This window comes from Ammospiza caudacuta, chromosome 18 (genome assembly GCF_027887145.1).
Source record: "Ammospiza caudacuta isolate bAmmCau1 chromosome 18, bAmmCau1.pri, whole genome shotgun sequence".
Classification (NCBI taxonomy): domain Eukaryota; kingdom Metazoa; phylum Chordata; class Aves; order Passeriformes; family Passerellidae; genus Ammospiza; species Ammospiza caudacuta.
Window position 1 is genome coordinate 15,021,884 of NC_080610.1, and position 13,725 is coordinate 15,035,608.

General features: G+C 48.7%; 1 protein-coding gene across 1 annotated transcript in view; it reads right to left on the minus strand.

Annotated features, from left to right (window-relative positions):
• Positions 1-13,725, minus strand: part of LOC131565763 (transmembrane protein 132D-like) — a 181,432-nt gene that overhangs the window by 29,664 nt on the left and 138,043 nt on the right. The window contains exon 5 of the mRNA XM_058816822.1: positions 947-1,090. Coding sequence (XP_058672805.1) covers positions 947-1,090 — 144 coding nt within the window. The remainder of the gene's footprint in view (positions 1-946; positions 1,091-13,725) is intronic.

Below are 13,725 nucleotides of genomic sequence, written 5' to 3' on the forward strand. Positions count from 1 at the left end.
GCAGATTTACCAGATCCAAAAAGGCTTCACAGAAGAGGAAAACCCCCAAACCCCAAAGGTTCCTAATAATACAGCCAGAAAGACACATTTAATCAGAAATACCAACACGGTGGGTAACCAGGTAAACAGGAGCACTGAGAAGATTCTAAAAGGGAAGCATTACAAACACCAAACTTTGAAATTGCTGGGGTTCATCTCATGTATAAGAAACTACCATGAGGAAATTATTTAAAACAAGTCCAATGAACACAGAAATTGCATTTTTTTTTTTTTTTGCCAGAAGAGAGAGCTCAGGACAAACCATGTACCATGTACACCTCTGGCCAGCTCTGTTCTTCACTTACTGTGCCTGAGCTGTCACTGGCTCTGTGACAGGGAGCCACCAAAGCTGTGGCTGAAAGCAGCCCTGAGCCACACCACGGGGCAGCAGCACTGCCAGGGCTCTGCACCCACAGCCAGGGAGAAATGTGCCAGCCTGGAAATGCCCCCCAATGGGCAGTGCACAGGGGAAATGTGCCAGCCTGGAAATGCCCCCCAATGGGGAGTGCACAGGGGAAATGTGCCAGCCTGGAAATGCCCCCCAATGGGGAGTGCACAGGGGAAATGTGCCAGCCTGGAAATGCCCCTCAATGGGGAGTGCACAGGAGAAATGTGCCAGCCTGGAAATGCCCCCCAATGGGGAGTGCACAGGGGAAATGTGCCAGCCTGGAAATGCTCCCCAGTGGGCAGTGCCAGCCAGCCCCACGTGCTTGACGAGCAGGATGGAAATTGGGATTTTGTGTTTGGTTTGTTTCTCCACTGGAGCGAGCCTCACAGCAATAGCAGCAATAATAAATCTTGGTGTTCCAGCATCAGAGCAGTCAGAAAATGAAAGGACTCGTTCCATTAGAGAACAGCCCTGCTCTGCAGGGCCTCTGCCTCCCTGGATGGAGCAGCCTGATCCTACCTTAATGACGTCTTCATCTGAAGATCTGCATTCCACAGAGTCCACCAGATCTGTCACAGTGCCATCATCCTCCACAGAAACCACCTTGACAGGGACAGCCACTGTTTTCCCAGTGAGAATAGCTGTGTTCAGGATCTCTGCTTCCTAGGAGAAAAGGAAACCAAAGGCCACTTAGTAGATATATATTCTGCTATTAATTCATTGGTACCACCTGCATTCAGCCTCAATTCCTCACGGCTGTGGCAAGGACTGCTCCCAGGGCAGCAGAAGGCCAGAACCCCAGAGCCTGTGAGGCCCCTGCCCTCCTGACAGCACCCTGGCTCTGCCTCCAGGGGAAGCAGAGGCCGTCTCAGGTCCTGGGTAAGTCACTGTGCACCCCAGCACTGTGTGGGATCACACCCTCCTCAGTTTTCTGGGAGGGTCTCTGAGCCTTTCAGAGCTGTGCCTGTGACGCTGGGACCATCCTGTAGAACAAGAGGCTCTTGATTTCAGCTGGCTCTTGTGCAATAAAGGCTCCCAAAGCCCCCCAGGTGCTAAATTCTCATTACTTAAATAGCTCCCACTCTGAGCTCTGAGACTGACCTGATTTTACTCCTGCAAGACAAGAGTGGGGATTGGAACCAAGATGATGACTGCTCCTACTGCCTCTTGGGCTAAAGGGGACAAGCTGAGATTTTTCTCCTCTAAAGTATTCACATCCAAAAGACCTTTACCTCTTACTTAAAGAAACAGACAGACTTTATTCAGACTCAAAGCAATATTTAAAGAAAGAAAAACCCCTCCTGGTCACTTGATAGCTGCTTTGCTAAGGTTGCCCCATCCTCAATGTGATCTTTAGGGAAGGGAGAAAGAGGATTTCACAAAAAGGTAACTTGAAAAGAAAATCCCCTCCCTCCCTCAGCACAAAAGCCCTTCAGATATTTTTAAATTGCAATTCATCCAGGGGTGAGAATGTCTGCCTGTAGAGTCAGCCTTGAGCACACCATGGCTCTCAGTGCAGAATGCACTGCTCAGGCACTGAGTGCTCAGGTCTGCAATGAACTTTCCAGGTTCTGTGCCTTTTCCCAGGTCTGGGCTCTGCACCCAGATATGTCACAGCAGCACCCAGGTTCCCCACCACCTTTTGCTGCTCCCATGGGCCCTGCAGAGCGGCAGGCAGGGGCAGCACAAGCACTGTGAGCGCCCACAGCAGTCACAGCAGCAGGGTCAGGCCCTGCTCTCAGCGGTGCTGCAGCGCTCAGGCACCAATCCCATTTCCCTGGGGCTGCTGGAGGCCACAGCACCCGCCTGCTGCTGCTCACACCTGAGCGGAGCTGCCCAGAGCTGCTCCCCCAGGCAGCCACAGCTCCTGCCTCCCCAGCACCCATTAGTGTGACCCCCACAATTATTGCATAAAGCAAAGGCAGCTTTAATAACTGAGCCTTTGAAGCAGCGTGATTAATGAGCTCTGCTTACCAAAGGCAAATGCAATTTCCCCTGGTAAGAGCCACTAACTGAGAAGGAGCCTCAGAAGCTCCAGGAATTTCTTCTGAGTCTCTGAGTTTAGCAGGGCTGCCTTTGGATGCTCTGAACACAGAGTGCATCCATCCCAGGGCAGCTGTCCCTGCCCCTGCCTGGCACCTGCTGCTACTGCCCTGCTCAGTGTCCTCCCTGCCCTGCCTGGCACCTGCTGCTCACAGCCTTGCCCTGCAGCACCTCTGAGACCCTGCCCTGCCTGGAGCCCCTGGGGAGGCTGCACCTGGCAGCGCTGTGCCAGCCCAGCTGGCACTGGGGGACACTGGGCTGTCCTGCCCTGCAGTCACTGAGCTGGCACTGGCTGGCTCTGGGTGGCACTGGGCTGTCCTGCCCTGCAGTCACTGAGCTGGGTGCTCTGCCTGCAGACATTTCTGCCCCTCCCCAGGTATAGGAAAAGGTATTTCCCTTTATCCAGGGAAGGACTCGAGGACGGTTTCTCCAGGCACTGCTTTGCACCCCACCACGCACAGAGCAATACGAATATTTACCCCAGCTCACAGGGGCACAGAGCAGCACCAACACTGAGCCAGCTCACCCTGCAGGGCACAAACACCAACACTGAGCCAGCTCACCCTGCAGGGCACAGAGCAATAAATGCCCCTGCAGCCCCTGTTGAACAGCCAGGAAGGGCTGGACATCCCTTGCTGAAGGCATGTGAACACTGCTTCATTCTGAGGAAACAAACACCATTCTTACTTAGCCATACTGAGATTTATAGTTCAGAGCCTCAGCATGTAAAAGCTATAAATCTAAATAGTTACTAATTTATAACTGTTGCTTTTTGCTGCTTGAGTGGAAAAGGAATCTCCTGAAGAAATATGATGTTCTTTATCTATAACTAACACAGATTACAGGAGATAAGGTGTCAGGGCACCTCGGGATGGGAATACTTATGCTTCTGCAGAGCTACAGCCACAGTCTCGCTGGTGAAAGTTGATTCCCTCAGCAGCTATTAAAAAGGTGCTGAACTTTCTCTAACTATTAACACAGCATAGCTCTATAATTCACTTACACTGAGCCCCTCCAATAATAAAATGAAATAATCAGAGAAAAACATGTCTCTGCATGTAATAGAAATGGAAGACCAGGTAATCTTTATTCTGAAATTTCTACCATGGTAAATAAACAGTAATACTTTAAAGAAGATGCCAGAGCGAGTGTTCTTTGCTCACTGAAGAGATTCATATTAAATAACTGAGCATATTAAGCCCTCCAGCAGAAACATATTCAGAAGATGTACACAGTGAGCATCAATTTAAGTTGAAATGCAGAAGTGAATACCTATTAGTTTTTTTCAGTTTTAATAGGTAGCTTGCCTGAAATTTAATTTCCCTTCAGACATCTTTTGCCTTATCTTTCCTGGGGTGCAAAAAAGGACTTTACAATATCTTTATAAGTCTTTCCAAGTGTCTGTTTCTGTTGTCTGTGGATACACAGTTTGTGTGTATATATATAATATATATATATATATATATATATATATATATATATATATATATATATATATATATATGTATGCCTGGGACACAAGGGGGTCCCTTCTGCCCCTCAGGCCTCCACAGGAGCCTCTCCCTGGCAGTTTGCTCTGAGCAGGCTGGAAATGCTCATCAGCCCCTGCACTGCATCCTGTCCAACCACATTCACCACTGGATTTACCCCACTGCATTCATCACCTACAAAATGCACTGCTGCTTCTCTCCTGCACTGAAGTGATCCTGCCACCCACCACACTCACACCCTTCAGGAGGAGAGGGGCCTGTCCTGCTGCAATGCACAGGGAAAAGGAGGTTAAAAACTCCTGCTCTGGAAGCACAGCAGATCTCCAGAGACACTCTTCACTAGAGCAGGGGAATATATCTGCAGGCTAAAAATCTAATTTCAAAAATCAAGAATGCTCCTCTTGGGTTTCAGGAGGTATTTTGGCTCCTGGGTTATGCACAGAGTGCAGTCAGGGAGAGAATAAACTGCCCCTGAAATCTCCTGCAGTCCAGAGCATGCAGAAACGGGACTGAACAGCTGCCTGGAAATGCCTCCCATTTGACATTCCCTAAACTCTCCATTTTCAATGTATTTTCCATTAATCAGCAGGGAGAGCATTAATCCAGGGTCCCACCTTGGATCTTTTCACCATTTAGGTATAAAGACCTGGATTGGCCTCCTGCCCAAGCAGCAGCCATCCTGCCCATATCAGAGGATCCATGCTCCAGTCATGCATAACCAATTTCAAATCTTATTTAGCATCAAGTCTCAGAATTAAGCAGCTAAATGACAGCTGTTTAATTAACTCCTTAAGCTGATTAGAAAGCATTACAGAAATCCCCCCAAGGAAGAGTTTATAACTGTCAAGAGAGCCTAAGGCCATGTTAATGCTTCTGTTTAAATTTAGTAAGCTTCTAAACCAATAAAGTCTAAATGCTTGACATTCTTATGGATGTGGTCAAACTCAGCTTTTTCCTCCTGTTCCACTGCAAGGGTAGGAAACAAAAGCAGCGAGAGAGAAGGGATTTGAGGAGCCAGGAGGCAGGAGCTGAGAGAAAAGGCAGGAGCAGCATCTCCCCAGGACTGCTGAGGGTCGTGGCACCAACCCTCCCTCAGTCGGGATTAACTCTGAGCTGGAGCAGAGCTGAGCTTGCACCTGAAACGCAGAGTCATCTCCCAGCCCCTGGCTGCAAGGAAAAGGGTTTCTCCATCGCCTCTTAAACCCTAAATCCACCTTTAATGATGAGATTATGGCAGCTGAAGTACAAGTTTTAGAAGCAGCTGCTGGGGCCAGATACAAGGTGGTGCAGAGAAACCAAAATTGCTCCAAAGCAGATTTCCTCGCCCGTAGTGCATTATTGTCAGCTCTGAGCTGGCAAACAGCTTGAAATATAGAAAATATAATTCTGATTTCCTTATTTCCCCTGTTGTTTCCAGATTCTTTAGGATGCGCCGGTAAAATTATTGAAAAATCAGCTGCAATTCTTCTGTGTCCAAGGGAATAAAGGAGCAGTGGCCAGAAATAACCCAAATTAATTTGTGAGACCTTTAATATAAACACAAGAGTTCAAAGTACAAGTTGAAATACTGCAAGTATGAGAAATCATGGTGAAAGCCGAATGAGAAAATGTGAAAAGACTGACATGAACTCCAAGGTTAAATGTTTGGTTTAATGTGGGCACCTTTCATCATGCAGAATGAAATCTGAACTCCCTGGGAATGGCAGAAGGAGGGGGATATAAGCAAATTAATCACATTTCATTCAAGCCCTTGCTATTTAATCAGTTTCCCTTTTTCCTGCAGCAGGCAGGAGAGCTCCAGGGGCAGGTGTGCTGACACAGGGTGGAAAGGAGCAGCCCAGGAACCCAAATGCACCTCTGGACACATCTGCCTGCTGGTCCCACTCTCCCACACAGCTGCCACAGAGGGGAAAATGGATTCTTTGAATGGCAGAATGTGATTGCACACCATTGTTTAGAAAGGAGTGGGTGGCAGAATCAATACTAGGATATATTTTTCACCCTTTCTTTCTCAGCCTGTGATTTCTGGAATAATTTTGACTCCATGGTGGCACCTCCAGCCACGCTGTCACTGCTCCTCACTGGGGCACAATCACTGGGGGGAGCAGATGGGGCAAGGATGAGCAGTGAAACAAAACCCCAAATACACACCAAGCCCAGCAATGACAACGTTCCAGGTAAAAAACAGACAACAGCCAATGGCTGGATTGTGCTGTAGGGAAAAAGCAACGTGGCACAGTCAGAGAGCCTGTCTGCCCCTCCCACTGTCACACACAAGGCAGCCAGGAAAATACATAATTATATTTCATCTCAGACTTAACTTCTGCAAAGCCTTCCAGCTATTTTATATTCTTATTAAGGAACTTTCATCTGGGTGTAGATGGAATCTATCACTGAGGCTGGAGGAGGGGTGGGGAAGAAGAAAAGCTCAAGATGTAACACAGTGCTGAGAGCAGCAGAGAGGGGACAAGGAGCAAAGGGAGAGGCAGGGGGTGCAGAGGAACAGGGGGATCATTAGAGATGACCAGCAGTGAGGGGTTTGTCATTCCACGGCCTGTGATGCTCAGGAAAAAGCTCAGGAAGGACAGAAATGCATCTCAGCAGGCAGAGGCAGGGTCAGTGCTGCTGCTGTGCTGCCCCATGGAGCAGGCTGGTAATTCCCTTGTTTCCCAGGGTGTGCAGCAAAGACAGGCAATCCCGACTGTGGACACTGCCTGTGATTGCAGGATGCAATTCCACAGCTCTGAGTGATGAAAAGAGCCAGGAAATAAATCATCTCCCTCCCAGGGAGAGAAAAACACATCTGCCTGTTGTGTCCCTTCTCCCTATCCCTGTCTGCCTCGCTGGCTCAGCTGGAGTGGCTCTAAACAGGGATTTTGGGTTTGGTTTGGGTTTGTGCAGTGTCCAGCCCCCTCAGACCCAGGTCAGGCTGCTGGAGCAGCCTGGAGCAGTAACAGCTCCTGGCAGGTCCAACAGGGCAAACACAGCAAATGCAGAGTGCTGGGAGGGGGGTTCCTGCCCCTGACAGCCCTGGGGCGGGGACAGGGGCACCCAAGGGTCCCAGGGCTCCAACAGGGACTCCCCTGAGCAGACGTGAATGTTAAACCTGGGCTTTCTGTGTCTCTGGGGGCAAACTGCACAGGGCAGTGAGCTGCTGGCACTGGGACAGCGCAGCAAAGGCAGCAGGCTCGCTGGGTCCCTTCCCACCCTGACAGCTGGGGAGCCAAACCCTCCCATGGCAATTCACCTCTCCTGGCTGTACAGGCAGTGTCAATGTCAAACCCTCCCATGGCAATTCACCTCTCCTGGCTGTACAGGCAGTGTCAATGTCAAACCCTCCCATGGCAATTCACCTCTCCTGGCTGTACAGGCAGTGTCAGTGCCAAACCCTCCCATGGGGATTCACCTCTCCTGGCTGTACAGGCAGTGTCAGTGCCAAACCCTCCCATGGGGATTCACCTCTCCTGGCTGTACAGGCAGTGTCAGTGCCAAACCCTCCCATGGCAATTCACCTCTCCTGGCTGTACAGGCAGTGTCAGTGCCAAACCCTCCCAGGGCAGGTGACTTCTGCTGGCTGTACAGGCAGTGTCAATTTAATTGCCTCAGGTTCAAGAGGACAAAGTCCCTGTGATGTGTAGCACCTAGGAGCTGTGCCAGCATCCTTCTGGGGAGCTGTCCTGTGCTGTTTGGGTGGTTTGCAGTGCTAACTAGGCTGCCACCAGCCCAGGGAGCTGTCATGCACCTTCCCTGCTTATCAGTGTCTCACCCAGGAAGCCTCAGAGTTGTCAGGCTGTGGTTCTTCAGAGGAATTGCTAATTAATTCACAGGCCCCAAAGTGTAACTGCACAAAGCTGTGTGTGCATCCTTGATTTCAGTCTCCAGACAGGCTGCTGGAGCTGCTCATCAGCACAGCTCGCTCTTGAAAGGAAACAAACAAACAAACCTGTTTGTTTGGGGAGGATTTCCTCTTGGCTCTGCCCCAGCAGGGCTGCCAGGCACCCCCGCAGCGGGGACAGGCTTGGGGACCCTCAGAGCAGCCTGTGCAGAGCAGCAGAGCTGGGAACCTGCCCAGGGGACAGGAGATCCCTGTGCCTGCTGCCACTGCAGGGCCATGCTGTGCCCAATGAGCCAAAGGCACTCGGGGTGTCACACGTGGGGCCGCTGTCCCTGTGCCAGTGGGAAGGCTCCTGCAGAGGCTCAGTGCTGCAGACGCTTGGTGCTGCAGGGGTTTTGGAGCTGCAGAGGGCTGGACTATAGGATAGGATGCCAGGATTTCCAGCATCCACCATTACAGGATGCTGCACATCTCCAGCAGACCCGTTTGTTCTCTCCTCCCATCTCCCACAGCTTTGCTTTCACTCTCTGGGGTTAAGCAGGACCTGTCAGTAAAGCAGGCAAATCAAGGTGCACCCAGAACCACAGAGGTGAAAGAGACCTCTCAGATCAAGAAATCCGTTTGTCAACACATTCATCCACTCTGATTCTCCCATGGTTTTAGCAGTTCTGCTGCTGCTCCTGCAGCTTTCCAGAGGGGAAGCTGAGAAGCAGGGAGGTCAGGAGCTGCCCAAGCCTCCAGTTTTTCACTTTTCTAAAGAGAAGAAGAAGGTTATAAGGAACAGAGAACTCGAGTTCTGCAGGTCACTGTGGGGAGGAAAAGTGACCAAACTGCCTGTCCAAAACTCCTCCCAGAGTGGCCTGGCAGTTTGAGTAGCACATTCACATTTAGGAATGTCAGGCAAGAAGCAGCCTGAGCTAAATTGGGACCATCACAGGGCCTTGGAAAGCCGCCTGCAACCCAACCATTCATTCATGAGCAGGCTCAGGGCAGAGCAGGGGGCAGCCTGCAGCCCGCGGGCTCTGCTGCCTTCCTAATGAGCTCCTCAGCTGAGCTTTAAACAGAAACACGAAAATAAACAAAGGGGACATTCAGACAAAGATGATGTTCCAGCTCCCATATGGCAAATGGGGCCAAAGTCTGCTGTGAGACATGTGAGCCTGACCTTGGTGAGGACAGCACGGTGGCCAGGACAGAATCTGGGGCAATCACAGCATGTCCCCAGCACAAAGCCACGGCAGGGAGGGGACAGGACCCTGCTCCTGCCTGCAGAGCCTGGTCTGAGAGGGGCACCCACACCCTGTTCCAGGCACAAACCCATTTATTACTGGGTACTTTGGTTCTACACTGCCAGCCCTGCAGCTCAGGAGCCTAATCTTCAGCTCTTTGCACTTGGTCTTGGGAAAAAATATTACTTTAATTTTTTTTTAATAGAACACAACAACCAAAGATTTCTTTCCAACAGTCCCCCTACTTACAAATCCAGTGCCCACAGTGGTGGTTTTGTGGCTTCAGTGGCACGACTCACTCAGAACTTCTCAGTGATCAGCCAGTGACAACTGCCAGGATATAAATGGGTGAAACTCTGCTGGTTTCAGGAATGCCAAGCAAGTGACCCGTACACTTGACTCCTGCCACAGATAAAGGCTGTGCTAAAAAGCAGTAGCAGAATCTGAAGGAAGATAAAACATTTTTAGGTCTAGAAGTAGGCTGGGAAAGAAAGCAGTGAGCCTGCAAGCTCTGCTTTGATCATTTAGCCCTTACAGATTTGTGACAAATTGTTTTTTCTGCATGAATCTGAACTGATACAGATTTACATGAGTAGTTAAAAAGTAATACCAATTGGGAAATAAAATCCCTAACAGCACCACAGAAAAGCAATAAACTTAAGAAGCAGTTAGACAGACAGAAGAATGCTTTACAATAGGAAAAAACATTAATAACAGAGAAAAAGAGAGGTTGGACACTTGTAAAGCTGGTTGTGGCAGGCTGAAAGCAGGGAATCCAAAAAGCCATTAGAAAAAAGACAAGAAGAATCTTGTAATAATATCCTGGGGAACATGCTTGCTTCAGATTCAATGTCTTTAAGACCATATTGTGTGTCCTGTGACTCTTGTTTAACATCTAATCCTTCCAGAAGGATTGGTAGAGAACTTGTGCTGGTATCAGCCCAATGTCCTCAAGGAAATAAATCTGGACTTGACGTCAAATTGCATATTTTGTACCAGGACATCTGAAGAACTTTCCGAATCTGGTGCATGCAGAGATCTGCACCTGACAATTCCTTTGGTGTCAGTGGGTGTTGGAGGGTGCAGGGGAGCTGCTCCCAAGGTCAGACACCCAGCAAGGACCTGGCTCACTCACCTGGCTCTGCTGACCCCAATGCAAACATCCCCTGCTTGTACCGACAGCTCACCTGCCCTCTGTCACTGGAGGGCACACACTGACACAAACCCGGCTGGGAGCACCCCAAGGTCTTTTGGGGTTTCTTTTGGAAATTCTGAGAGGTAAGAAATACCTGCTTCAGGAATGGGGTTTTTAACAGGTAAGCTGTGTGGGGTTCAGTTCAGTTAGGAAGGAAGGGGAGGGTGAGGAGCATTTATTGAGAGCTGATAACGTGGGCCTGCTGTGCCCACATTTATCTCCCTGCTCCCAGCCTGCCCAGCTGATAAATGGCTGCAGGGGCTCGGGGCTCTGTGACAAGCTTGTTCACTGGGTTACAAAGGAGGACAGCAGTCTGTAGGTGACAATAACAAATGCTGCTGCTTCTGCAAGACACTGCCAGACACATTGGACCAACACAACCTGACTTTGCTTTCTTCTGGTCAGGTTTTCCTGTGAGCTCAAAATTTACTGCAAGCTCCAGGCCCTGCAGCCACAATCTGTACCAAGCTCCTGAGCTACCCTGGCTGTACAAGGGCAGCCTGGCTCAACAAAAGGCTGTTATCCAAAATCAGCTCTATAGGACCTGTGCTGGCTTGCTCTGAGCTCAGCCAGGCTGGAACTCAGGAGGAGTGAGATGGTGATCACAATCTCTGTAACTCAGGAGTGAGATGGTGATCACAATCTCCTGGAATTCAGGAGTGAGATGGTGATCACAATCTCTGTAACTCAGGAGTGAGATGGTGATCACAATCTCTGGAATTCAGGAGTGAGATGGTGATCAAAATCTCTGTAACTCAGGAGTGAGATGGTGATCACAATCTCTGGAATTCAGGAGTGAGATGGTGATCACAATCTCTGTAACTCAGGAGTGAGATGGTGATCACAATCTCTGTAACTCAGGAGTGAGATGGTGGTCACAATCTCTGTAACTCAGGAGTGAGATGGTGATCACAATCTCTGGAATTCAGGAGTGAGATGGTGATCACAATCTCTGTAACTCAGGAGTGAGATGGTGATCACAATCTCTGGAATTCAGGAGTGAGATGGTGATCACAATCTCTGTAACTCAGGAGTGAGATGGTGATCACAATCTCTGTAACTCAGGAGGAGTGAGATGGTGATCACAATCTCTGTAACTCAGGAGGAGTGAGATGGTGATCACAATCTCCCCAGCACTCAGTGCTGGTTTTGTGTCTTTCTGCTTCAGGAATTCCCCAGTGCCCGCAGCATTTCAGCTCCATCATCACAAAAAGCAAATCATCCCTTCTGATTTCCCTGAGTTACCTCCTGTGCATGACCAGGACAACTGAGCAGGGCCCCACGTGGGCCAAAGAGGTGAGGCAAGAATAAAAGATGAGCGAGAGAGGCTACAGCAGAAATTCACAAGAGGATCAGGGATCAGAACAACCCCTGGCCTCAGCCACGGGGATTCTCAATGGAACACCCCTCTATTTACTGGAACTGCACTGTAAAAGAAGAATTAAAGCTTCTTCCCATTGGATTGTTCCTCTCCTGTCCTGCTTAGGGACCCAGTTTGCAGATAGAGTTGAAGAATTGTACTGGTTAATGGAATGGATTTTGGCATTAGTGAAAAATATAAGCCCTCAATATCAAATATTAAATTATTCCTGATTAATTCTTTTATGGGCTCGGACTTGCAACTGATTTAATACTCCTGGATAATTACTTCTGTTATAACTGTGCCTTTGATTTTTAATTAACCATACAAAGTTTCTCATTCAAATCTAATATTACCTTTGTTAACAGTGTCAACTCTCTGTTTAGAGATTCTGCTCACATTAAACTGTATGCTGAGAAATTAAAATCTGCTTTTCCTCAACTGTGTGAACAGATTCCATACCAGGCTTATTTATTCTATGTAATTATCTAGGAAAATATTGTTTCTGGTATCCTGAGCACTGCTGTCTGCCTTTCTGTGAGCAGCACTGCTCTGTGCCCCCTCATCCCACTCACACAGGATCCCAGACTGGAGGGGCTGCAAGGACCTCAGATCCCATGGGCAGGGACACCTTCCACTGCCCCAGCCTGCACAAAAAGCCAAAGCACAACATTTTCAAACTTGTGCGCCTTTACTCACCTAAATTCTTCTTTACAGCTGTAATTAGGTGAATTTAGTCCATTAAAATTCAATAAAAATGAGCTGCCTGGGGACTGCCTGCTGAGGAACTTCAGTGATCAGGCTCCTTGAAATGCAGAGTCTGGATCTGAGTTTGGGTGTCGCACTTGAACCATGCCCATCAGATCAGGGTTTCTGCTTTAACTCGCCATAATTACATTCACATTTACCCATGGAGCAAGGTCTGTGTCAGTCTCTCAAAGCTGTGGGCAGGTGCCACACCTGCCTGGACTCAGAAAGAGACACAGCCCCTGCTGGTGTATGGCTTAATGGGAATGGTTGGTAAAGCCCCCTATAATCAAATTAAATGGTTTGCTTTTTCACTAGCTAACATTTTTACAAAGGTTGTTCTCAGAACATTGGGCACTCTCCTGTCTGACCTGTTAGCTAAATGCAGCTCTGCAGAGCAGATCACCCAAGTGCAGCCCCATCCCCTGTGTGTGCTGGACCAGCTCTCCCTCATTTGGGAGCTTTCCCATCCTGGTTGTTCAGCCCTCCAGAGGAGCAGCCTCACACTGAAAGCCTTTTTGCCCTTCTTACGTTAAATAACTTTGCTGTTAGGGAGGACAAATCCAGAGTTTTGTAACCCAAGTCACGTCCTGGCATTTTCAGTCTATTCTGCTGTTTGTGACCCCTGCCCTCGCAGAGATGAGGTTCAGAACAAGTTTAAGGAATTGGGCAGCAATTACCAAGTGTGGGACCAAAGGACTCAGAGGAAGGAGAGCTGACCCTGACACTGACTCCTGCTCCAGCCACAAACACCCTGCAAGGGCTGGAGAACACTTCTGAACTCTGGCTAAGCTCCTCTGTGCTTAGCAAAGGATCAGCCTGCGGGGCATGGGGCAACTGTAATGCAGTTCACTCGCCACTGTGATAGGCACATAGAAAAAATATAAATATATAAATATATATATTTGGATATATATAATGTATTAAAAATGTATGGGGGCACTGCTGATTGTCAATTCTCACAAATGCTAAAGGATTTCTGAGAACCTACAAAGATCTGGCAAAATTTTTAGATATTTTAAAGCTTTCAACTATTTTCCATTAGGATTCTCAGAGGAGTTGAACTGAGGATCAGAAGCTTTGCAGAGAAACATGGAAAATGCAAACACAGGAATGATGTGCTGCTGCTCCACCTCCCTGGCTGGCACCCCAAGGAACTGAGATCAGGAACAGCAGGGCTCAGGCTGTGCCCTGACTCTGCCCAGCCACTGAGTTACACCTGCCTGCATGCCAGACAAAAGGATGCTACAGCTCATTCCATGGCTAAAACCAAGAAAATGGAGTCTAAGAAAATAATTCCGTTGTGCTTGAGGAAATATGGAAATGACCACGAGCTGCTGCATTTAACAGACTTCTTGAAATTAAATTATTTGTATTCAAATATGTGCAAAACCAATGA